This window comes from Conger conger, unplaced genomic scaffold (genome assembly GCF_963514075.1).
Source record: "Conger conger unplaced genomic scaffold, fConCon1.1 SCAFFOLD_80, whole genome shotgun sequence".
NCBI lineage: Eukaryota > Metazoa > Chordata > Actinopteri > Anguilliformes > Congridae > Conger > Conger conger.
The window spans coordinates 36,453-63,893 of NW_026890368.1; the positions used below are offsets into that span (position 1 = coordinate 36,453).

The 27,441-nt window shown below is 44.0% G+C and overlaps 1 protein-coding gene across 1 annotated transcript in view; it reads right to left on the reverse strand.

The window, feature by feature from the left end:
• Positions 1 to 5,946: 5,946 nt before the first annotated feature.
• The window catches only part of LOC133120031 (nectin-4-like), a 28,976-nt gene continuing 7,481 nt past the window's right edge, over positions 5,947 to 27,441 (reverse strand). Inside the window, exons 3-12 of the mRNA XM_061230168.1 lie at positions 22,864 to 23,058; positions 22,030 to 22,197; positions 21,595 to 21,873; positions 20,497 to 20,614; positions 17,881 to 18,032; positions 17,031 to 17,190; positions 13,862 to 13,937; positions 10,365 to 10,427; positions 7,683 to 7,880; positions 5,947 to 7,312 (exon numbers count right to left, since the gene is read on the reverse strand). Coding sequence (XP_061086152.1) covers positions 6,944 to 7,312; positions 7,683 to 7,880; positions 10,365 to 10,427; positions 13,862 to 13,937; positions 17,031 to 17,190; positions 17,881 to 18,032; positions 20,497 to 20,614; positions 21,595 to 21,873; positions 22,030 to 22,197; positions 22,864 to 23,058 — 1,778 coding nt within the window. The 3' untranslated portion in view covers positions 5,947 to 6,943. The remainder of the gene's footprint in view (positions 7,313 to 7,682; positions 7,881 to 10,364; positions 10,428 to 13,861; positions 13,938 to 17,030; positions 17,191 to 17,880; positions 18,033 to 20,496; positions 20,615 to 21,594; positions 21,874 to 22,029; positions 22,198 to 22,863; positions 23,059 to 27,441) is intronic.

Genomic DNA, 27,441 nt, shown 5'->3' on the forward strand with positions numbered 1-27,441 from the left:
TCTGTCCCGCCTGGACTACTGCAATTCCCTCTTGGCTGGCCTCCCCGCATCCGCCATCAGACCCCTCCAACTTATCCAGAATGCAGCAGCTCGTCTGGTCTTCAACCTTCCCAAATACTCATATCACCCCCCTGCTTACTTCCCTCCACTGGCTGCCTGTCATGGCTCGCATCAAATTCAAAACATTGGTGCTAGCCTTCCAAGCAGTTAAAGGGTCTTCCCCAGCTTACCTACAAAAAATCATCAGACCCTATACCCCTGCCAGACCTCTTCGTTCAGCCTCCACAAGCCGCTTGGCACCTCCCCCTCTCCGAACCTCCACCTCACGCTCACGACTGCTGTCTGTTCTGGCTCCACGGTGGTGGAACGAACTCCCCGTTGAGGTCAGAACTGTAGAATCTCTCCCCACCTTCAAACGCAAGCTCAACACACACCTCTTCAAGCAGCACCTCTCCCCATCCCTCCCTACCTCCCTGTGAACCTTAATTGTTGTCTCTGTGACTTGCTTTGTGTATCGGTATTTTTTAGTTGGCTAGGTAAGCAGTGTTTTGATAGTTAACTTTGGTCACTTTTGCTCTTTGTTTCTTGTTTAAAAAAAATAAATAAAAAAAATTGGCCCTCGTCCTTATCTTTGTTGTACAGGTAGCAGTTCAAATTGTACTTCCCTCTAGGGTCTTTCAGCGAACTTATCCCTGGTTATGGATATGCACTTTGTTGTAGGTCGCTCTGGATAAGAGCGTCTGCCAAATGCCAATAATGTAATGTAATGTTAAAACAGCACATATATTATATTGAACAATCAGATAAATTAACAGGAGTTTATGTGCATTTTCGCACACATGGTAGAAATAATCTGACTATCTCAGGACTAGAGTCTGGGGTGGGATGGTCCAGAAGTCAGAGATTTGCCACAGAAAGACGTTGGATAAGAAAATTGAAACAGTTTTACCCAATGGTCTAAATGAATTGGAATAATGATTTTGGACCTGGGATCATAGGGGATGGGTATATAATACATTTTTTAAAGGACCTTGAGGTGGGGAGTATATGCCTATATGTATTGAAAGGGTAGGAACATGAATTAATTTTAATTATTATTTATTTTTGGCTATTTTATAGCACTTATTTTTAGCACTTGGGTAAGTATATAATAATTGATACTCCCCTCAGACTAAAATAAAAATAAAAATTTTGTTAGTTTGATAGAGTTTCTCCTTCCCCTTACATGAACAATCCCAAATCCTTTTTGCCTTCACCAACAGAGGGCAGCAATACACATATTCCAGGCTGCCACAAGGATACGTGGAATCACCAAGTGTGTTCAACCGAATTGTCCGACAAGATCTTTCCGATTTCGCACACTCATTCAGTATGTAGATAATCTCCTACTCTGCAGCCCATCCAAAGAAGCATGCGAGCAGGACAGCAGAGCACTCCTTACATGTGTCACATGCTGTGGATTCCATGCTGTCCAGAGAAGAATCTGCCCCAACCCACCAAAGAGTTTCTGGCTACAAAGTTTTGTTGTTGACCCAACCACACATCATGATCACTTGCTGGTTGTCAACCCAACCACTCTCATGACCACTCCCCTCGATGGAGAACCACACAACTGCACAGCCACAGTTGAAGAGGACTCAAGCCCTAGACCTGATCTGTTTACAAACCCTCTCACTACCCTAGACATGACTTTGTGTTTTGACCCCGAAATCAAAATACGAAATCAGGATTTGCCATTGTCACTCAACATTCCCCTTTCACTTACCACACTGCAATGGAATCAGCTCTAGCTCCAGGAACTGCCCAGCAGGCAGAGATAGTAGCACTGGCTAGAGCCTGCCAGTTGGCAGACGGGAAGTCTGTCAACATCTATAGTGACTCTGCCTATGCTTGCGGGGTGCTACATTCTTGGGGGGCCACTTGGACATTAAGACATTTTTGTTTTTCTTCAAATTTAATTGAAACAGTTACCAATTGGATTTTGCACTGTTAAATTTGCCAGGAAAACGATGTGCACCCAACGGGGAAGCATGCTTGGGGGGCCACTTGGACATTAAGACATTTTTGTTTTTCTTCAAATTTAACTGAAACAGTTACCAATTGGATTTTGCACTGTTAAATTTGCCCAAGGCCCATTCACCCATCTAGTGATGGATTACATAGATACCATCCATAGTCTGCCGCCATAGTCGAGAAATGCAATGGTATTCTCAAAAAATAAATAAAATAATAATAATAATCAAAGCATGCAAAGAGAGAGGAATGTCATGGATCAAGTGCCTGCCCCTAGCTCCCATGGCCATGTCATTATCACGGCCAGTCTTTTTAACACACTTGACACTCCATGAAATGATTATGGGGAGGGTAATGAATGTTCCAGCAACCAGGCCCAGGATGGGAGAAGTAAGTTTGGAGGTGTTAGAATCAGAACTTGGGGGGGATTTGAAGAACTTAAATTGGGTTTTCAGTGTCATTTATTCCCAGAACAAACAGGCCCAAGGACCACCACCAAAAGCAGAGGAAGGAGAACAGCTGAAGGTGATCCCCGGTGACTGGGTCTACATTAAAGATATTGAAGCAGAAGTGGAAACACCCCAGACAAGTGGGGCCCTATCAGGTGATATTTTCCACACCCACAGCAGTTAAATTCAAGGAACTCACACCATGGATACACTAAACCCATTGCCGAAAAACCCCAGACCCAACTGACCACAATCAGAACTCTCACCCCCTAGGCCCTGTAAAAGAGTTTTAAAATGGGCTTTTGGGATAGGACATCTTGGATTACTTACACTAATATTCTTTGCCTTTGTTAGGGAAAATGCCTTCTTTAACATTTTACAAGTGAACATCGTCTGATGAAACAGATCCCAGTAAAACAACGATACTTGAGTTTAACTTTCGTATTTATTTGCTAAGAAATAACAGAAAGTGAGAAAGCTTACCAGCTTTCTGATTTGAATCCGACATAGGCCCTTGAGCAAGGCCCTTAACCCTGCATTGCTCCAGGGGAGGATTGTCTCCTGCTTAATCTAATCAACTGTACGTCGCTCTGGATAAGAGCGTCTGCCAAATGGCATTAATGTAGTGTAATGTAACATGAAACTGGCCACTAACATTTATCAGTATTTTGTCTTCTGATTACCCCTTGTTGACCTTGCTGTAAGACTGGAATGTGCTAGCTACCCCTCCTAGGAAAAGCAGAGACATTAAGGCAATGTGTGTTAACATAAAGACAATGACATGATTATTTTTATCCCTATTACTATAAGCACTTAATTCAGAAAGTGGTCTAATAGTAATAGGGATTTAAAATAATCATGTCATTGTCTTTATGTTAACACATATTGTCAATTAAGAATCAATTAAGAAAATGACACCAGGAAAATGGAACCATGGTCCTTACAATGCCTTTTGGAATGGCCACTCTGTACTACCAAGCCACCAATCCCCTGTAAAAACTATTGCCCAAATACACCCCAGAACCCTGGGTCTGCTTCAAAGGGAGCAGTAGTTTAGATATGGGAACAACTACCCATTGTAATTTAGCCCTAAATGCCGCCCAAATGCAGGAAATGACCAACACTAATTTAACTAAAGGGACTGCAATCGCAATAGACATGTAATGTGGGGAAAATGCTTGGAACCGCCTGCCAGTTCACTGGGGGGAATATGTGCCCCTGACACACCAGTACAGTCAGTTTTCATAGTTCAAGCAAAAGCCAGATCTCGGGAAAATAACACATAAAAGGAAGGAAGACATCAGGGAAGATCACATCCGACTTCCCACACATGCTTTTTCTGTGTTCGTGTGTATTTGAGTAGGCTGGGTAAGATTATTGACTTTATATTTCTCTTCTTAATTTCTGTATTAATTAACTGTTGAATTCTAAGATAATGACTTACCTGCCTGTAAAGAAATTCTTGCTTTTAACTTGTGTGATCTCCATGGCTCTAATTCATTTTATACCTTCTTCAGCAATAGTGCTAATATATATGGAGCATATATTGAGTACTGGTGGCATATAAGGGAGAGTCAAGTGGAAGCACTCCGAGTGTCACACACGATTAAAACCAAATTCTAGATTCCCATTTAAAATGGAGTCAGATAACGAAAGTAAATTTGTTGGCCCTATTGTGGAGATTCTTTGTCAGCCCGGACCAGTAGAGAGCGGAAGGCAGAGTGGTGCTACTGTCTTTGAAAACGCAGTTTATTTATTGGCTGATCTAGTCTCTCTGCATAGCAGTCACTAATATTTAACCCAATTAACATTCTTCATGCAGATACCTTCGCCCGGGCTAAATTCCGTCTTTGGGTTAGTGTGGGGTTTTACAGTATTAGATATGCATAACGCAGTGGGGTTTTACAGTATTAGATATGCATAACGCAGTGGGGTTTTACAGTATTAGATATGCATAACGCAGTGGCAGGAGGAGTGTGTGCGATCATAGGGGACTCTGGTTGCACCTACATCCCCCAGAATAGTGCTGATAATGGGACTCTAGATAAGCTCAAAGAAATTTGAGACGGGACAGCAAAGGGATCTGGGATCAATACAGACTGGAATCCCTTTGATTTTCTAAAAAAATGGTTTGGTAGCGGAGGCCCTTGGTTAGGGAATCTAATAGCACCAGTATTAGTGATACTCACAATTTTATTTTGCATAATGCCTTGTTTCCTGAGCTGTTTGAAGAACATGTCCCACAGGATGTTTCAAAACAATCTCATAATGTTACAGCAGACACATATCCCCCAGGCTCAAAGAAACCAAGAAACCAATCAAGAAATGACTAAAACACAGGATGGGAAACAACCTCCTGACATTTGAAGGCTTTTGATAGATTAGATGCACTGACACATAGAGGTAACAATAAATAAATAGGCCTGATTGCGACGGCTGAGTGATGTGCTTGTAACCTCTCCTCAGGCCAACAATCCAACTGATGCCAACGGATTTGAAAATCACAGGAAAATAACTGATGTTATACTCATATATCTCTTATGCTTATTTAAAAACTATGATTGATATATAAAATGTCATTGATAGATTAAATGAAAAATGTAATTGTTAGATTAAATGATTGATGTTATTGATAGTTAAAATTATTGATGTTATTGATAGCTAATGAATTTGGGGATGCTAAAATAATTACTAAAAGAGTGATAACGTTAAAGTTAACTCTCAAGAATGTGAGACCTAGTGGTCTCAAAGGGGGGAATGTTGAAGTTTGATCAAAATACTCTTATTTGAAAACCAGGAATGTTTAGAATAATGATGAAGTTTGATTTAAATGCTTTTATTAAAACTGTGAACTGGTTAGAATTGAGAAGTGAATAAGTCAGCATGAGCAATTAGAACTGCGTGTCTGTTCAAACACATTGAGCTGCAAAGTACAGTGCAGAGAACACTTAATCAGGTGTTTAAAAAGCCATGGCTTTGGATACGACCTGTTTTGACGAAGTGATGCCGGTCAAGCAATATGTGTCTTTGCAGATAAATGTTTTGAGTTAGTGATCACCAGCCAATTTGCCTGCGTCATTAAAGAGGTGAAAGATTAAGACAGCTCAGCTTTCATAGAGTGGCAGAAAATATTAAGGCGGGTTAAGAGAGACAATGTGATGTTATATGACAATTGATTGGTTAGCTATAATGCATAAAGACTGGGATACTTCCTACTGTTACTTTGGAATTCTCTGGTCTCTTGAAGCTTCTTGCACGGAGCACACAGATTCCCCAGATGAATCTGTTTTATTTTAAACTAAAGATTTGACTTAAAGATTTAAACTAAACTATTGACTAAGAGTGGTACATCATTGCTGCCAAAACAACTTCACCCACGTAAAAGGGACGAGGAGGAAAAGCCACAAAAAATATTTCTTCAACACCTGACCCTGTCATATTTTTACTGTTGACCCTGTAATTAATCACACAACAACACTCTTAATAAAATATTGATGTGCATCATATATTTTGTACTTTATCAGCCCTGCTATACAAAAAAGCTGATAAAACCATTTATACAATTAATGCATCCCCATGGCAGCACTGATATCCCTGCAACACACACACACACACACACACACACACACACACACACACTCACAAGCACACACACACACACTCACACACACACGCACACTCGCATGCACACACACACATGCTCACACTCATGCTTTGGATACAGGTGCTATATAAATGCAAACCATTTACACATACACTCACAGTGGATCTTTCATGTTCCTAGCCCTGAGCACCACTGCAGTTCCACCCAACAGCCAGCCGGGGGCGGCAGGCCCCACACTACAGGTCACTGGTGCATCATGATAATTGTTTTTTCTCTTTTGGGAATTTCAGTTACTGTTTTTGTTAGTTTGCTGTTGCTTGGTATACAAAGTCGTATGCCAATAAACCTATTTAAAAATACACCTTTTCTAATAAATACTGTTTCACTCTAAATTCCCAAGAACAATGAGTAAAATTGAACCAAATTGAAACTGCATGACTGTAAAGCAGGCAGGAGATTTTGTGGTTGAGTTTTAAATAATTCACAGGAAAGTAAAACAGGACTGTGAATTATTGCCGTTGTGGTGTCTGGATTCCACAGTCTTAAATCTGATTATATTCCCTAAATAAAACTCTAAATGTCAAGCGCACAGTTTTGCAGGTCATCTGTAAACAAACACTGTTTTCAATAAAACGCCCAGTCTTTCACCAGCCTTTGCCCTCATATATGTACGTGAAACCTTCTCCACAATAATAAAGACCAAAACAACATACAGACACAGAGGTTTGTCCACCTTGCTGCCATGGTAACTGGTTATGTCACAGGTCAGACACCAAAGACAGAACCCACAGCATGCTGGGTAATCTGAGTGGATCAGGCGCTCAGTAGCATGGCCACGCCATCAAGGCAGACCCATCGTCCATAGATAAGGGAGGGGCTACACCATCTGGCTCGTATGGAGAAGGACAGTGTTTTGGGGCACATGGGGCGGGTTTTGGGGCGCACAGGGCTGGTTTTGGAGCAGGTGGAGCTGGTTTTGGGGCAATTTGGAGTACAGAGTCCCGTTGCCCTGCTGCAGAGGCCTGCTCAGTCCATCTGATCTCTGGGAGCTGTTATCACTGTAACCATCTCCCTCCATTTTCTTTTCCTCCCTGTCACTCTGCTGCTCCCTCTCTTCCTCATCCTCCTCCTCTTCCTCTTCCTCCTCAGCTGGGAGGGGTGGGTGGGTGGGGCTGTATAGGGGAAGGTGGTTCCTGCCTCCCCCCATGGGGACTGAGGGGTAGAGCGGGGCATGGAGAGACTGGTCCTGAGGAAGAGACTACCAATCAGAAACAAGCACAAACCACACATAGCCAATCGGAAACAAGCACAAACCACACAAAGCCAACCAGAAACAATAACAAACCTTACACAGCCAATCAGAAACAAGAAAAAACCTCACACAGCCAATCAGAAAAAAGCACAACAACAAACAGCCAACCAGAAACAAGAACAAATCACCCACAGCCAATCAGAAACAAGCATAAACTACACACAGCCAACCAGAAATAAGAACAAACCTCATACACCCAATCAGAAAAAAGCACAAACCACACATAGCCAACCAGAAACAAGAACAAACCTCACACACATAAACACACACACACATGCACAAACACACACACACAGTAACTCACCAGAGCCAAACTGCTGTTCATAACAAATGACTCCACCCTCTTTCTGTTCTCTGCTTTCTCTCCCTCTGTCTCTCGCTCCCTCGCTCTCTCCCCATGGCGAGAGCTGCTATATAGAGCAGGACGCCCTGGGAAGTCTGCCCCGCCTCCCCCTCTCCCACCTGACAGAGAGGAGTGACTGTCCCTGCACCGAGCCTGGTCCTGAGCGAGAGGGAGAAAGACATTAGCACTATACTGGGGGAGAGAGAGATACATTAGCACTATACTGGGGGGGGGGAGAGATACATTAGCACTATACTGGGGGGGGGAGAGAGAGAGAGAGAGAGACATTAGCACTATACTGGGAGAGGGAGGGGGAGAGAGAGAGAGAGAGAGAGAGAGAGAGAGAGAGAGAGAGAGAGAGAGAGAGAGAGAGAGAGAGAGGGTAGGGTGTGTAGGGTGTAAATATGATCAGTAGTTTGGTGATTTGGTATACGAAAAGGGGTGTGTATATGTGTATGTATGCATGTATGTATATGTATGTGTATGCATATATAGCCTTTTTTTTACCACCTGTTCCTTTGCTGTTACTTCTTGATTTATCTGTGTTGCTTTTTACTGTACAAATCTATAACAAATTTTATTGAAAATGAGATCATTACTGATTAGCTCTTGGAATATTCAGGGTTTGTATTCATCGACATTTGGAATTAAAAGCTCAAATTCGGAATTCCACACACACATATCTGGTCATGACATCATTGTTCTTTTAGAGACATGGTGCCGTGACAACACAAACACTCACTGTCCCCCAAACTATCGAGAAATTTTACTTCCAATCCTAAAACATAATACTATGAAACGTGGCAGAGACTCAGGAGGGGTGGTGATATGGTACAAAGAGGAACTATCATCCAATCTATTTGAAATTGAAAGAAAACCAACATATATGTGGCTAAAATTAAACAAAAACACCACTGAGTGTAATAATGGCATATACATTTGTGCGGCCTACATTCCCCCTTTAGAGTCACCATACTTCCATGACAATTTATTTGAAATTCTCCATTCGGAGATCAGGCATTACCAGGCCCAGGGTAATGTCCTACTGATCGGAGATTTAAATGCCAGAACGGGATCAGAGAATAATATTGTGGATTCTGCTGGCAACAGCCACATTTTCAGAACATCCTCTGTCTACCTTAACCCCATTACTACCAAAAGAAACAGTCTTGATTATACTGCAAACAAAAATGGCAAAGAGTTAGTTCACCTCTGTCGATCCTTAGGTCTGTACATGCTTAATGGAAGGATCAGAGGGGACTCTTTAGGGAGGTTCACTTGTTGTTCAGCTCCTGGGGCTAGTGTAGTCGATTATGCAATCACTGACATGGACAACTCCTTCATTAGTGCACCACTTTCTGATCACTGTCAGATAAATGTATACTTAAAAAGAAAGGGACAAAAGATAGCCAAAGAACCTGAGCCCAGCAAAACATTTCAGCTGAACAAAACGTATGGGCTCATGACAGTGAAGTAAAATTTAAAACGGCAATCAGTTCACCGGAGACTACTAACCTTATTAACAACTTTCTCTCAAAAACATTCCAACCAAACCAATCTGGCATAAATATGGCTGTAACCCAAATTAACAAAATATATTATAAATCAGCCAACAAAGCAGGTCTCAAAAACAAAAGTCAGAAATCTGGCCTGAGACCCCAAAAAGAAACGTGGTTTGATGAGGACTGCAGAACCCTAACCCTAACCCTACCCTGCAGCACCCCAAACTCGCCCTGCAACACCCCAAACTCGCCCTGCAACACCCCAAACTCACCCTGCAACACCCCAAACTCACCCTGCAGGACCCCAAATGTTTTTGCACCATTCTGAGTAAACTCTAGAGACTGCTGTGTGTGAAAATCCCAGATCAGCAGTTACAGAAATACTCAAACCACCCTGTCTGGCCCCAACAATCATGCCATGGTCAAAATCACTGAGGTCACATTTTCTCCCCATTCTGATGCTTGATATGAACTGACGCTCCTGACCCGTATCTGCATGATTTAATGCACTGCACTGCTGCAAAATGACTGGCTTGAGTAAGTATGTGGACAGGTGTTCCTAATAACAGGTGTCCCTGATATGCACTCAAGGGCCTGAAACTTCCTGGTTGTGGTGTTGTGGGTGAAGGAGATGAGGGAGAATGAGTATTTTTTGTGCTTCTAAGTCAAAGGCTAATATTAGTTTGCATCTAAAAAAACTCATATTATAAACACAGTAAGTGGATTAGCTTTTAAGGTGAAAATTGTTGGTGCCTTTAGAGGAGAGAGAGGGATTATAAACCATATTCATTTCACATCTGGTCATCCTTCTGGGTCAAGTGTTTAGATAAGGTTAAAATGTTAAGAGGCTTTTTCCTTTGTGCGGTCTCTACTAAGGTAAACAGCAATGCTAAGTTAGCTGCTTATATTGTTGATTTAATATTAGCACCCGCTAATCAGTATAATCATGTGTAGAGATGAAGAAGTAATACTGCAGGACACAGAAACAATGAGGACAAGAAAGTGGGACTGGGGATAAAAGCAGGGGGTACTCACAGATGGGGTAACAGAGAGGGATATAAGGGGGAAGGGGAAACAGAGGGGGGTATTTGGGCATGGGATAAAAGAAGGGGGTATTCGGGGATGGGGCAGGGAAGCTCACCCCAATAGACGACAGGCTGGTCCTCAAAGTAGCCTCAACTCTGAGGGGAGTTGTCTCTTCCATCTGAGACACACATGCACAGAAACACACAAATAAGGAGACATACACATGCACACACACACACATACAAACACACACACACACACACACACATGCACACACCAGACCCACACACACAAACACAGAAATAAGGACACACACACACACAGACATTGTTTACAAATGCACACACAGATAAATTGTACACAAAAAAATTGTACAAACAAATTTAGTGCCAAAAGCCTGTCCTTTAAGTACAAAACCTGTTTTACAGATGTCAAAATACAACTACAAATACAATTTTTCACATACAGTGCATCCGGAAAATATTCACAGCGCTTCACTTTTCCCACATTTTGTTATGTTACAGCCTTATTCCAAAATGGAATAAATTCATTTTTTTCCTCAAAATTCTACACACAACACCCCATAATGACAACATTTTTTGAAATTTATTAAAAATAAAAATGAAGAAATCACATGTACATAAGTATTCACAGCCTTTGCCATGAAGCTCAAAATTGAGCTCATGTGCATCCTGTTTCCACTGATCAACCTTGAGATGTTTCTACAGCTTAATTGGAGTCCACCTGTGGTAAATTCAGTTGATTGGACATGATTTGGAAAGGCACACACCTGTCTATATAAGGTCCCACAGTTGACAGTGCATGTCGGAGCATAAACCAAGCATGAAGTCAAAGGAATTGTCTGTAGACCTTCGAGACAGGATTGTCTCGAGGCACAAATCTGGGGAAGGGTACAGAAACATTTCTGCTGCTTTGAAGGTCCCAATGAGCACAGTGGCCTCCATCATCCGTAAATGGAAGAAGTTCGGAACCACCAGGATTCTTCCTAGAGCTGGCCGCCCATCTAAACTGAGCAATCGGGGGAGAAGGGCCTTAGTCAGGGAGGCGACCAAGAACCGGATGGTCACTCTGTCAGAGCTCCAGCGTTCCTCTGTGGAGAGAGGAGAACCTTCCAGAAGGACAACCATCTCTGCAGCAATTAACCAATTAGGCCTGTATGGTAGAGTGGCCAGACGGAAGCCACTCCTTAGTAAAAGGCACATGGCAGCCCGCCTGGAGTTTGCCAAAAGGCACCTGAAGGACTCTCAGACCATGAGAAACAAAATTCTCTGGTCTGATGAGACAAAGATTGAACTCCTTGGCATGAATGCCAGGCATCATGTTTGGAGGAAACCAGGCACCGCTCATCACCTGGCCAATACCATCCCTACAGTGAAGCATGGTGGTGGCAGCATCATGCTGTGGGGATGTTTTTCAGCCACAGGAACTGGGAGACTAGTCAGGATTGAGGGAAAGATGAATGCAGCAATGCACAGAGACATCCTGGATGAAAACCTGCTCCAGAGCGCTCTTGAACTCAGACTGGGGCGACGGTTCATCTTTCAGCAGGACAACGACCCTAAGCACACAGCCAAGATATCAAAGGAGTGGCTTCAGGACAACTCTGTGAATGTCCTTGAGTGGCCCAGCCAGAGCCCAGACTTGAATCCGATTGAACATCTCTGGAGAGATCTGAAAATGGCTGTGCACCTATGCTCCCCATCCAGCCTGATGGAGCTTGAGAGGTGCTGCAAAGAGGAATGGGCGAAACTGCCCAAAGATAGGTGTGCCAAGCTTGTGGCATCATATTCAAAAATAATTGAGGCTGTAATTGCTGCCAAAGGTGCATCAACACAGTATTGAGCAAAGGCTGTGAATACTTATGTGATTTCTTAAGTTTTTTATTTTTAATAAATTTGCAAAAATGTCAAACTTCTTTCATGTTGTCATTATGGGGTGTTGTGTGTAGAATTTTGAGGAAAAAAATGAATTTATTCCATTTTGGAATAAGGCTGTAACATAACAAAATGTGGGAAAAGTGAAGCGCTGTGAATACTTTCCGGATGCACTGTATGTATGCACCAATAAAGGTTTCCACATCCAACCAGGGAAGAATAGCTCATTCCCCCCTGTGGAGGAGTCCAGTCCCTCAGCTCATAGAACACTGCACCATAACCCTAACCTTCAGCTAATAGCACATTGCTAGATAACGTGGTCGTTAAAATGGTAGATATTGAGTAATTCATATTTGTTAAAGCAACTACGATTACTTTTTCCACTGATTGTTCACCAGCATAAATTTGGATGGTTCTGACAAACAAAACCAAAAGAGAGCATCAGAAGGAAGATGGTGGTTTCTGTGGTGTGACCGGGTTCAGCTAAGAGGGCAGTGCTTGTGGTGATGATGGTGTGGCATCAGTGCACGCACACTGAAATAAGCATTTCCCAATAAACATACATGCTTGACAAGCTAAGGCTGTATTTAACAATATTTTTTTTAAACTGTGTGTAAAATTACAGGTAATCATGGAAGTGTGTTCATGGAATTTCTGAATAGCATAAATTGATGCCACTAAAATACCACAAAAGGAGCTTGGAATTGCATTGCAGGCAGTTTACAGAGATAGCCAAAAGAAGAAAAAAATATTTTTAAAGAGATTAAAATGCTGTTAATGAAAAACATTTTATTCCATAGTGTAAACAGTGGATTGTCAGAACTGGGAAAAACGTAAAGCCTGGCAGGATGTATATGTGTTTCTGGCAGGATGTGTATGTGTATCTGGCAGGATGTGTATGTGTATCTGGCAGGATGTGTATGTGTATCTGGCAGGATGTGTACGTGTATCTGGCAGGATGTGTACGTGTAAGTTCCATGCATTATGCAACAGGCAAAATGAAAATAGTTTCACATTAAACATTAAACGAACAAACTAACATACTAAAACGTAATTAATCTCTCAGTTGACTAACAAGCTAGCATGATAAATTCCACATTGTTTGTGTAAACTTATTTCCAAATTATATATTTGTGAAAATCGTTTGGCTCATGTTTGATAAATGAGGCCTACTGTGTATCTGTGAGCATGTATGGGTACATGTGGGAGTTTATGGGATGCTGTGTGGGAGTTAGGGTATGTGGTTAGGGTTAGGGGTGTTCTCTTTCTTCTGAATGATGTTCGAAACAGTTTCTTTTTGTGACTTTCATTGTTGTTCATGTTGACAAATGCCAATAACAGACTTCAAAGCCAATCAAAAGCCTGGCATCGAGACTAGATTTTGAAATCGCTCATATATCTCCACTAGGGATGCGACTGAACACAACTGATTAATCAGAAGAACCTTTTGTCCAACCTTTTGTAAGCATTTGGCCCAAATATTATAGCACCCAGAAGGGGTGGGTAATATACATTGACTGCCCCCCCTTTCAGGGTTCCATAATATTTCTACATGGATCGCCAATATGGATGGAAATACCGTTGAATTAGAGGTCACAGTCTGCACTTTAACCTTAGATTTCAAATCCAAAATGCCGGAGTAGAGAGCAAAAACAACAGAAATTGTACCACAGTTCAAATACTTACGAACTGAAGGGATATAAGAAGGTTCATATACCTGCATGCGGTGGTCTGTGCTGACTGAGTTTACTCTCCTGATTGAAGCCTGTCTGTTAAGAGTGCTTATTTCCTCTCTGAGAGAAAGAGAGAGAGATCATGTTTAAAAGTAATTTACTTGATAAATGTCTGGATCCCTGTCCCTTTGTTTGTCTTTTTTCCTGGTTCGCCTTGTGTCGTGTATTGTATTTAATTTACTTTACTGTGTTTTTATTTCTCCACGTTGCAGGTTGGGTGTGGATCGTGTGTTTCTTCCGGTCCTGGTTTTCCATCACAGTCACTCCACTCGCCTAGTTACCCCGCCTCACTTCCTGATCTCTTTCACCTGCTTAGTCATCACCTCATAACTCCATTAGCACTGATTTCAGTTGCCCCACAGTTCTCAGCACATTCCTCACTCCCCATCAATCATTCAATTACCACTGGCACATGTAGAGCATTCACTTCCACATAGTTAGTTATTAGATTCCTTACACCTGTCCTTTTATTCTCAGCTCACACACCTTCCCTGCCAGACCGTGAAGTTTCTTCTTTTAAAGTCAAAGTCCAAAAGTGTCTTCTTTCAAAGTCAAAGTCCAAAAGCTTCTTCTTTCAAAGTCAAAGTCCAAAAGTTTCTTATTTTAAAGTCAAAGTCCAAAAGTTTCTTCTTTCAAAGTCAAAGTCCAAAAGTTTCTTCTTTTAAAATCAAAGTCCAAAAGTTTCTTCTTTCAAAGTCAAAGTCTAAAAGTTTCTTCTTTTAAAGTCAAAGTCCAAAAGTTTCAGTTCTAGTGAGCGCTCCAGTTTTGTCTCTGTACCCAGCCTGTCCTGTCTGTCTCCTGCCTGTCTCCTGTCTGTCCCTGCCTGTCTCCTGCCTGTTTCCTGTCTGTCCCTGCCTGTCTCCTGCCTGTCTCCTGTCTGTCCCTGCCTGTCTCCTGCCTGTCTCCTGTCTGTCTCCTGCCTGTCTCCTGTCTGTCCCTGCCTGTCTCTTGTCTGTCCCTGCCTGTCACCTGTCTGTCTCCTGTCTGTCTCCTGCCTGTCTCCTGCCTGTCTCCTGTCTGTCCCTGCCTGTCTCCTGTCTGTCTCCTGCCTGTCTCCTGTCTGTCCCTGCCTGTCTCCTGCCTGTCTCCTGTCTGTCTCCTGCCTGTCTCCTGTCTGTCCCTGCCTGTCTCCTGCCTGTTTCCTGTCTGTCCCTGCCTGTCTCCTGCCTGTCTCCTGTCTGTCCCTGCCTGTCCCTGCCTGTCTCCTGCCTGTCTCCTGCCTGTCTCCTGTCTGTCCCTGCCTGTCTCCTGTCTGTCTCCTGTCTGTTTCCTGTCTGTCCCTGCCTGTCTCCTGCCTGTCTCCTGCCTGTCTCCTGCCTGTCTCCTGTCTGTCCCTGCCTGTCTCCTGCCTGTCCCTGCCTGTCTCCTGCCTGTCTCCTGCCTGTCTCCTGTCTGTCCCTGCCTGTCTCCTGCCTGTCTCCTGTCTGTCCCTGCCTGTCTCCTGCCTGTCTCCTGTCTGTTTCCTGTCTGTCCCTGCCTGTCTCCTGCCTGTCTCCTGTCTGTCCCTGCCTGTCTCCTGTCTGTCTCCTGTCTGTCTCCTGCTTGTCTCCTGTCTGTCTCCTGTCTGTCTCCTGCCTGTCTCCTGTCTGTCTCCTGCCTGTCTCCTGTCTGTCCCTGCCTGTCTCCTGCCTGTCCCTGCCTGTCTCCTGCCTGTCTCCTGTCTGTTTCCTGTCTGTCCCTGCCTGTCCCCTGCCTGTTTCCTGTCTGTCCCTGCCTGTCTCCTGCCTGTCTCCTGTCTGTCCCTGCCTGTCTCCTGCCTGTCTCCTGCCTGTCTCCTGTCTGTCTCCTGCCTGTCTCCTGTCTGTCCCTGCCTGTCTCCTGCCTGTTTCCTGTCTGTCCCTGCCTGTCTCCTGCCTGTCTCCTGTCTGTCCCTGCCTGTCTCCTGCCTGTCCCTGCCTGTCTCCTGCCTGTCTCCTGTCTGTTTCCTGTCTGTCCCTGCCTGTCTCCTGCCTGTCTCCTGTCTGTCCCTGCCTGTCTCCTGTCTGTCTCCTGTCTGTCTCCTGCTTGTCTCCTGTCTGTCTCCTGCCTGTTTCCTGTCTGTCCCTGCCTGTCTCCTGCCTGTCTCCTGTCTGTCCCTGCCTGTCTCCTGCCTGTCCCTGCCTGTCTCCTGCCTGTCTCCTGTCTGTTTCCTGTCTGTCCCTGCCTGTCTCCTGCCTGTCTCCTGTCTGTCCCTGCCTGTCTCCTGTCTGTCTCCTGTCTGTCTCCTGCTTGTCTCCTGTCTGTCCCTGCCTGTCTCCTGTCTGTCCCTGCCTGTCTCCTGCCTGTCTCCTGCCTGTCACCTGTCTGTCCCTGCCTGTCTCCTGCCTGTTTCCTGTCTGACCCTGTCTGTCTCCTGCCTGTCTCTTGTCTGTCTCCTGCCTATCTCCTGTCTGTCCCTGCCTGTCTCCTGTCTGTCCCTGCCTGTCTCCTGCCTGTCTCCTGTCTGTCTCCTGCCTATCTCCTGTCTGTCCCTGTCTGTCTCCTGCCTGTCTCCTGCCTGTCTCCTGTCGTGCCGGTCCCTGCTGGTCCCTGCCGGTCCCTGCTAGCCTGTCGTGCCGGTCTGGGGATCCTGAGCTCCAGCTCACTCCAGTGAGGAGTACTCAACCTGCCTGTGGTGTGCATCTGCCTCTGGGTCTTCACCTAACCCTAACCCTAACCCTAACCCGTCTTATTACAACTTATTAATAATAACAGTCTTACTGTAAAATTGCTTCCTATGGAAACTGTGGGGGGTTCAGGGAAATCAGGTGAATGCATAAACTTGGTGAACTTTGGAAGGAAAAATCATAGGTTAGATCCATGAAGCATTTTTCTCTTTTGTAAAGAATCCAATCATAACCCCATGCAGTTGTATAAACTTGTAAGATGCTTCAGCCATCACACTGGGACTGGGACCAGGAAGGTCATGATGAATAGTTTCAGATCTTTAGACAAAATGTAATATTAGACAAAGGGACCCCGTGTAAGCACACAACTAATTAAATCCCTTAAATAAATTACATCTGTTTTGTATTTACTCAGTTTCCGTTTGTCATATGCTAGGTATTTCACTTAGAATTAACTACAATGGCCATGAACTTGATATACATGAATATACTGGGTATTGTAGAAGACTGGTTTGCAATAAATTGGTATTGGAAGTATATCCAAGCTTGTGGTACTCTGGAAACTCACTTCTTTTCGCACAGCTCCATCTCCAGCGTCCTGTTCCTGCTTTTGTGATAGCGGTTAATCAGCAGGACTGAGATCACCATGGTAACCACTAATACCCCAGCGACCACGCCCACAATGACCATCAGCAGGGTGCTGAAGGGGGTCTCCAGCAGAGAGCTCTCTGGCAGAGGAAATACAGCTGCAATTACAGACAGTATGCACTAGGGGCAGTAGAATTAAACAACGCATACACCATACATATAGTAGAATACATTCTGTTCTCACCAATCCCAGCCCTGCTTAGCTTCAGTACTAACCAATGCCAGCCCTGATTAGCTTCAGTACTAACCAAGCTCAACCCTGCTTAGCTTCAGTACTAACCAATCCCAGCCCTGCTTAGCTTCAGTACTAACTAATCCCAGTTCTGTCTAGCATCAGTATGTCATGATGTGTGTTTTCTGTCTCTGTTTCTGTCCCTAGTGTTCGCCTTTTGTTTCCCTCTGAGTTTTCCAAAGTCTGTTTTCTTTCAAAGTGCCTGCCTGTCTCCTGTCTGTCTCCTGCCTGTCTCGTGTCGGTCTCCTGTCTGTTTCCTGTCTGTCCCTGCCTGTCTCCTGCCTGTCTCCTGTTTGTCTCCTGCCTGTCTCCTGTCGTGCCGGTCCCTGCCGGTCCCTGCCGGTCAGGGAGCATCGTGTAGAACATCGTGCATACCTGATTCAGGTTTTGTAAATGTGAACAACTCAAACTGTTTATAATCAGCTGCAAACAGCATGTGAAAAATCACTCTTATGAAAAATACATGAAAAGAGATTATTTTACTCAGATGGCATTTGTATTTGTATTTAGAAGAAAGTGTCTAGCAGCACCCCCCTACCTTTAATATGTATCTGCAGCTCAGCTTTACTGGCACTCACGCTGTTCTCGGCAACACACTGGTACAGGCCTGCATCTGTGAGGGCCAGCGGCCGGCCAAACACCAGGGTGTCGTTCCTCACCTCCACACCCTGGGGGAGCGACATGTCCTTCCTGCACAGACCCAACACAGAGATCATACCCCACACTGCACTACCCAACACTGCCACACTGCACTACCCAACACAGAGATCATACTCCACACTGCACTACCCAACACAGATATCATACTCCACACTGCACTACCCAACAGAGATCATACTCCACACTGCACTACCCAACACAGAGATCATACTCCACACTGCTCTACCCAACACAGAGATCATACTCCACACTGCACTACCCAACACAGAGATCATACTCCACGCTGCACTACCCAACAGAGATCATACTGCCACACTGCACTACTCAACACTGCCACACTGCACTACCCAACACGCTCAGCACACGCAGAACAATACTCATAATAATAACACTCATCATCATAATTTAATTTGTGAAGCTCCTTTTTGTACAAAATATGCACTTCACAGGCACAATAGTTAAAGGTTAATCAATTTAAAAAGGAAAAATAAATCAAATATAATTAAAAAGATAATATTCAAAACATTGGTGCTAGCCTTCCAAGCAGTTAAGGGGTCTTCCCCAGCTTACCTACAAAAAATCATCAGACCCTACACCCCTGCCAGACCTCTTTGTTCAGCCTCCACAGGCCGCTTGGCACCTCCCCCTCTCCGAACCTCCACCTCACGCTCACGACTACTGTCTGTTCTGGCTCCACGGTGGTGGAACGAACTCCCTGTTGAGGTCAGAACTGTAGACTCTCTCCCCACCTTCAAGTGCAAACTGAAGACGCACCTCTTCAAGCTGCACCTCTCCCCACCCCTCCCTACCTCCCTGTAAACCTTAATTGTTGTCTTTCTGATTTACTTTGTGTTTCGGTATTTTTAGTTGGCTAGGTAAGCAGTAATTGGATGGTTAAGTTTGGTCACTTTTGCTTTGTTGTTTGTTTGTTTATTTGTTTTTGTTTTTTTTAAATTAAAATTAAAATTAAAATAAAAGATAGGCCCTGGTCCTTATCTTTGTTGTACGGTAACAATTGAAATTGTACTTCCCTCTAGGGTCTTTCAGCGCACTTATCCCTGGTTATGGGTATGCACTTTGTTGTACATCGCTCTGGATAAGAGTGTCTGCCAAATGCCAATAATGTAATGTATGAAGCTTCTGAACATACAGTTTAATTATAACACTACCGAGCGTATGTATCGATAACCCTCAAACAAATAATTCTCAAACAAAGATCTATATCTCAAAGGGAACGAATATGGTCCACAGTTTTTCTTAAAAGTATCAATTTATTTCAAAGAGCACCCAGAGAAAAACATCATACAGTTTGATTGGAAATAATTACCTTTAAGAATGAGAGACAGAAAGAGCACACTATGGGCCAGTGTAGTACATGTTTGCAACCAATACTCTGGTGGTAGATTGTGGCTGGCAGTGTTGAAAGTAAGCAGTGTGAAAAGGTTGTGGTGTTTTAGGAGCTCCCCTCTTTCACCTCCTCTCTACAGGTTGCAACCCGACACCACAGTTATTGCTTCACCTGCTTTGCATTGAAAAGAACAAACTGAAGAGACTCCTTCCTCAAGTTTCCCACTATGTGGTCACATATCAGGCTGTAAGCAAGTCTCTCACTCGTACACACACAGGTGCATTCACACTCACACAAATTAACAAGCATACTCACACACACACACACACACACACACACACACACACACACACACAGGTACACTCACACTCATATACACACACACACACACAGGTACACTCACACACACACACATTAACAAGCATACTCACACACACACACACACACACACACACACACAGAGGTACACTCACACTCATATACACACACACATTAACAGACATACTCACACACACACATTCAGTTATTATCAGGCATACTTGCACACACACACGTACACACACACATACAGGTGTACATGGACATTTAAGGAGGACTGTGTCACAGTCTTCTGCCCTCAGGATTGTATCTAAATGTATACAGTGTGTTGCAGAACAGCATGTCTATAGAACAGTGTGTTGCAGAACAGCGTGTCTATAGAACAGTGTGTGGCAGAACAGCGTGTGTATAGAACAGTGTGTTGCAGAACAGCGTGTCTATAGAACAGTGTGTTGCAGAACAGCGTGTCTATAGAACAGCGTGTCTATAGAACAGTGTGTCTATAGAACAGCGTGTCTATAGAACAGTGTGTTGCAGAACAGCGTGTCTATAGAACAGCGTGTCTATAGAACAGTGTGTTGCAGAACAGTGTGTCTATAGAACAGCGTGTCTATAGAACAGTGTGTGGCAGAGATGCACTTCTTCCAAATGAGCACATTTAGTTACACATCCCCTCCCCCAGTGCAGGGGAGAAGATCCTTACTTCTACTATAAATTTCTTCATTTGGGCAATACATTGACTCATGCTTGTGAAACAATACATCTCTAATGAAATAAACTGACAGACTGATGGACAGACAGGAAGACAGACAGGAAGTTGGACAGTACCTGGACCAGACAATGCTCTGTGGTTTGGGGTTCCCTCCACTGTCACACTTGAGTGCCACTCCCTCCAGCCCCATATACCAGTTTCCATCATACCCTCTGATGGCTGCGTCAGGAGGATCTGCATCACACACACACTCAGACTCTCCTGGGCTTATGCTCAGTTCACATGGGCAGTAGACAGCAAACCGGATGTGGTTATAGTGGTCGACAGCACAAAGGTCAAATATGATTAGGAAAGCCGTAGATGGCAATGGCAGACGGCACTGCTGTTGAAGCTTAAAAGTGTTTAAGCTAAGTGTTAAGTGCTAAGTGCTAAGTGCTAAGTGTTAAGTGTTAAGTGTTAAGAGCACTATACCAAACACAGTTTTCCTCTTCCTATCCATGTTGTAATGTGCCTGTATTATCAGACAATTACAAAGCAACATCACCATGGCAACTTATATTTTATTTGGTGTCATGCCATCCTGCCCTTTTTTCCCATACCATAAATATGCTATTCTGCAGTCTGCCATGATCCATGTGAATGCATCATTAGTGTCATAGCAAGACCACTAAGACTCAAAAATAAACTCACAATAAGACAAGGTTGAACTGACAGTAAAACCATGTTACAATCACAATGTAATGTAACAATGAAATAACATAAAAAATGATTGTGCTGCATTGTGGGTGACTCACAGTGGAAGTGGTGCATTGTGGGTGACTCACAGTAGAAGTGGTGCATTGTGGGTGACTCACAGTGGAAGTGGTGCATTGTGGGCGACTCACAGTGGAAATGGTGCATTGTGGGTGACTCACAGTGGAAGTGGTGCATTGTGGGTGACTCACAGTGGAAGTGGTGCATTGTGGGTGACTCACAGTGGAAGTGGTGCATTGTGGGTGACTCACAGTGGAAGTGGTGCATTGTGGGTGACTCACAGTGGAAGTGGTGCATTGTGGGTGACTCACAGTGGAAGTGGTGCATTGTGGGCGACTCACAGTGGAAATGGTGCATTGTGGGTGACTCACAGTGGAAATGGTGCATTGTGGGTGACTCACAGTGGAAGTGGTGCATTGTGGGTGACTCACAGTGGAAGTGGTGCATTGTGGGTGACTCACAGTGTACCGCCAGGCGGTTGCGATGGCGTCGGGGCTGGGCCTGAGAGGGGTGCCACACCAGGCAGTCCAGCTGCTTCCCATCCATGCCGCGCAGCGGGTGCAGAGAGAAGTGGGTGGAGACGGCCCCGCCCTCCGAGCTGCGGTTTTGGGCGTGGCCAGTCAGCTCTGTGTCCCAGGCCAGGCGGGGGGCAGGGCGGGCCACGGCACGGCAGGTAGCCGCCACCCCAAAGGACTGTCCCTCCACCATCACCACTGAGTCCAGAGACGAAATGGGAGTGGCTGCAAGCAGCGAAGGAGGGGTCAATGAATGATGAATGATGGTGATGGTGACATTGGTATTGAATATGATGTAGATACAGATAATGTATATGATGGTGAATATTATGGTGATGCTGATATCCATAATAATGAAGAAGACAGAGGACAGAGACTCACTCCACACAATGAGTGACAGCTGTCTCTCAAAGTTGCCAGAGGGGAAGGTGGAGACGTGACAGATGTAGGTTCCCTCGTCCGACACCTCCGTGCTGAGAATAATCAGCGCAGAGTTCACCATCGTGTCAGAACTCTCAAACTGCACACGCCCGGAAAATCGCCCAAACTCTGCCAGACAGGATACGGTCTGCTGTTAGCATTTAGCACCTGTGCTAACTCAGACCAGAGTAAACACCTGTCTGCATGTCTGCCTGTCTGTATGCATGTCTGCCTACCTGCCTACCTGCCTACCTGCCTGTCTGTCTGTCTGTCTGTCTGTCTGCCTGCCTGCCTGCCTGCCTGTCTGCATGTCTGCATGTCTGCATGTCTGCCTGTCTGTCTGCATGTCTATCTGTCTGCCTGCCTGTCTGTCTGCATGTCTGTTGGTCTGTCGGTCTGTCTGCATGTCTGCCTGTCTGTCTGCATGTCTGTTGGTCTGTCTGTATGTCTGCCTGCCTGTCTGTCTGCATGTCTGTTGGTCTGTCGGTCTGTCTGCATGTCTGCCTGTCTGTCTGCATGTCTGTCTGTCTGTCTGACTGCATGTCTGTCAGTCTGTCTGCCTCTTGGTAGAGTGTGAGGTACAAGGTGTAGCACCCATTCCTGCTGGTGCATGATATGCCTGTGTTTAAGTGCACCTTTGTTGAGGGGTACCTGTGTACCTGTGTAGCAGGGCTGTGTAAAATGTCGTCATGACTGGCTCCATGTGAAGCATCCCTGTGTAGAAGCATACCTGTATAATAGGCGTACGCATACAGAGCGTGTTGGTGTACAGGCATACCTGTGTAATAGCCGTACCTGTGCTGCCGTCGGTATGGTGGGCGGTAATGATGGTCTCCTTGGTCCGGTCGGGCCTTTCCTTGCTCCAGCTCACCTGGACGATCTGCTCCTGCTGCACCTGAAAGAGGCAGGGCAGCCGCGTGGGGGTGTCGGCCAGAGAGCGCAGGGTGAGCGAGGGAGGAGGCTCCACAAACCCCGCACGCAGCACCACACCTGTGGAGGGACGGGGAGGCATGGGGAGGGGGGTTACTCTACAGCTATGAGAGACAGATCAGCTTTCAGTCAATAGCCATACTCATTTATAATCATTCCTGATTACACTGAGGCATTATCTTTCATACGTTACTGATACTGACACACATTCTCACAGACAGAAGGTCACGCAAGTGTACCTGCGTGCAGACACACAGACACACACTTTTGTGAATACACACACACAGCAGTTAACTGCTGGTTGACACAGAGCCATAAGGGCTGTTACCATGTAGTGATGAAATCTAAAGCAGATTATCGTCCCAGAATTGCTGGTTATCAGAAATAACTTGTTTTATTGACTGGCCAACGTTGTTTTTAAAAGGGATAGGGTTCATCCTCCCGAGAGGGGACAGCTCAAAGCCTGCAGTGAAAAATCTCAAAATTTACAGGCCAGGCCACAGACTCTGTCCTAAACATCCACAGACTCTGTCCTAAACAGGCACAGCTCTGTCCTAAACAGCCACAGACTCTGTCCTAAACAGACGTCTGCTACTTTCCCAGAATCGTTTATTAGAGCCAAGCCTATAGAGACTGTGTCTGTTCCCCGAATTCCAAATAATTTAACATTTAAAAACCGTAGTTTGTCATGAAAACTAAAATTAATTCCAGCAATATTACTCTGAAATTTGTATTATTAAATATAATATCACTTAACTCTTTAAAGCAGCTCTTGTCAACAAACTAATCTCAGATTATTGTCTTGATGTACTATGTCTCACTGAATCTTGGCAGAATTTTTTTTGACTTTAATCTTCTCCACCTGGTTTCATACTCAAACCCCCGTGTCTGTCAAAGAGAGGGCGGTGTCGCTGTTATTTACAATCACTTCATTCATTCAGTCCCAAAAGCACACTATACATTTTATTCTCAGATAGGTGCTGGTGGTGCCCACCTTTTCCCCAGCCTACAGCCCTGGTGACTATATGCTACCTGGCCCTTACTCTGTCTGTCTGTCTGCCTGCCTGCCTGTCTGTCTGCCTGTCTGCCTGCCTGCCTGCCTGTCTGCCTGCCTGTCTGCCTGTCTGCCTGCCTGCCTGTCTGCCTGTCTGTCTGTCTGTCTGCCTGCCTGTCTGTCTGTCTGCCTGCCTGCCTGTCTGCCTGTCTGTCTGCCTGTCTGCCTGCCTGTCTGCCTGCCTGTCTGTCTGTCTGTCTGTCTGCCTGCCTGTCTGCCTGTCTGTCTGTCTGTCTGTCCTGCCCTGGTGACTATATGCCACCTGGCCCTTACTCTGGCTTCATACATGAATTTTCAGAATTTCTCTCCTTCAGTCATAGGTTATGATAAAGTGGTGATGAACCCCTGAAGTATTACCACTTTTCGTAACACAAGCTGAAAATTACATACCCAAAATAAAATACCTACTATTCTGGAACACTTTTCAATATAGGAATAGTCCATAGTCCTACCTTCTGAAAGGTAACCCCTTTGGGGTTTGTTTTCCAAGAGTCTGAATTACTGAAGTATTACTAAATTAATACTTTTCTAAGCTATCTCTAGGCAGTTTTCCAAAAAGGACATTTGGACACTCCAAAAGGGTCTTATAGCATTGTATTTTGCTTACTAAACACTTTTTATTCTGAAAGAAAGTGTTCCCCCCATCTGTCACCTTGCCCCTACCTCTCCCTCCACAAAGTTACTGAAGGAGCTTTTGCACATTCTTTGTAAACCAAGAAGTTCAAAAAATTAATTTTTCACTGTCATCAAGCATATTCAGGTTTCAGACAATCTCTCTATCTTTAAATTTGGATAAAAATCTCTTCAGTCAATCCTATAGCTGAACAGTGTACAGTTCTGGAGATGGTTGGTAGGTGCCCTCTGAACCATATACTTTACATCCATCCATATGGACTTTCGAGTTTAATATCTGAACTGTTACCAACTCAACCTGTAGGCCAGGGGAGGATGGGCATCTCCTATAGCCGGGTTTCTCTCAAGATTTATTCCCATCAAGGAGTTTTTTCACCACTGTTTAAGTTTTTTTTTTCTCCCACTAGGGAGATACTTTGTAAAGCGTCTTTGGGGCAGTCTGCTGTTAAAAGCACAATGAAAATAAATACAAATAAAACTGAACTGAACTGAATAAGGAGTTTTGTTCCTTTATTTTATTTTAATAATTATTTTATTTTATTTTTATAGTCCTAACCGTAAACATAACTCTAACCGTAAACCTAACCTTTACCCTAACCCTAACCGTAGCCCTAACCCTAACTGTAAATCTAACCTTAACCCTAACCGTAACCTTAACCCTAACCCTTACCCTAACTGTAAATCTAACCCTTACTCTAATCTAAATCTGATGATTACAGCCCAAACCAAACCAGCCCAAAAAGCTTTTGCCAAACTTTAAACCTTGATGGCTCAAACAGCGAGCAAACTGAACCATGCAGCATAATGGAGAATAGTGGAGAATAATGGAGAATAATGGAGAATAATGGAGAATAATGGAGAATAATGCAGCATAATGGAGAATAATGGAGAATAATGCAGCATAATGGAGAATAATGCAGCATAATGGAGAATAATGGAGAATAATGGAGAATAATGCAGCATAATGGAGAATAATGGAGAATAATGGAGAATAATGCAGCATAATGGAGAATAATGGAGAATAATGGAGAATAATGCAGCATAATGGAGAATAGTGGAGAATAATGGAGAATAATGCAGCATAATGGAGAATAATGGAGAATAATGGAGAATAATGCAGCATAATGGAGAATAATGGAGAATAATGGAGAATAATGCAGCATAATGGAGAATAATGGAGAATAATGCAGCATAATGGAGAATAGTGGAGAATAATGGAGAATAATGCAGCATAATGGAGAATAATGGAGAATAATGGAGAATAATGCAGCATAATGGAGAATAATGCAGCATAATGGAGAATAATGGAGAATAATGGAGAATAATGCAGCATAATGGAGAATAATGGAGAATAATGCAGCATAATGGAGAATAATGGAGAATAGTGCAGCATAATGGAGAATAATGGAGAATAATGGAGAATAATGCAGCATAATGGAGAATAGTGGAGAATAATGGAGAATAATGCAGCATAATGGAGAATAATGGAGAATAATGGAGAATAATGGAGAATAATGCAGCACAATGGAGAATAATGGAGAATAATGCAGCATAATGGAGAATAATGGAGAATAATGCAGCACAATGGAGAATAATGGAGAATAATGGAGAATAATGGAGAATAATGCAGCATAATGGAGAATAATGGAGAATAATGGAGAATAATGCAGCATAATGGAGAATAGTGGAGAATAATGGAGAATAATGGAGAATAATGCAGCACAATGGAGAATAATGGAGAATAATGGAGAATAATGGAGAATGTGAAGTGATGAAGGAACAGGGGAGCCACACTGGAGACACTAGCAGCATAAGCTTCCAGTTTTCCAGTGTAGCATTTACCTCAACTAGCAAATTACAGTTTTTTACAATTGTTTTCACGCTTGTCTCAATACCATGTCCACTTTTTCAAAACTCTTCACACAGTGTGCTTTTGAAACACACACCTGAGCACACCAGTTAACCTTTGGTGCAAAATGCGTTTCAACCACCAAAACACTTAATATTTCACCCAAAAGTGACTCATGCTGCCATGACTATAGCAAATGCTTTCTCCCATAAGACTACTTTGTCACTCAATGTTCAATGAACTACAAAACACAAACAACTTGGAGCATTGCTAAATACATATATTATGTGTTTCCCTTTCCTCTATTTTTGCATCCACAAATATTTCAAGCCAAGCAGCTTTGATCTGTTGGTTTGCCTCTCACAATAGAATAGTTTATGGGAAACCATTTGCTTTTGAAGATCTATCACATGATTGTTCTGCTTTGAACTGAGCTTGATCTATCATGTTCCGTGTCATGATTACCTTACTGTACATCAGCAAAAGATAGCTAGCAAGCACGAGTGATGCACAACAAAGCCTAAAGCCATTGCTAGTCAGCAATGTATTATTGTGATGATGCCTCCTGTTAGTAACATTACTGCTATATGTTCAGGGGACTGGCTAGAGCTTATCCCTGTGCTTTGTCTACTATGGTTCTGAATGGCTGGTACATTGCACTGCAAATGCACTGTGGTGTGTTTATGGGGACTGTGGTGTGTTTATGGGGACTGAAGTGTGTTTATGGGGACAGTGGTGTGTTTATGGGGATAGTGGTGTGTTTATGGGGACAGTGGTGTGGTGTGTCTATGGGGATAGTGGTGTGGTGTGTTTATGGGGACAGTGGTGTGTTTATAGGGACAGCGGTGTGTTTATGGGGACAGTGGTGTCGTGTGTTTATATGGATAGTGGTGTGTTTATAGGGACA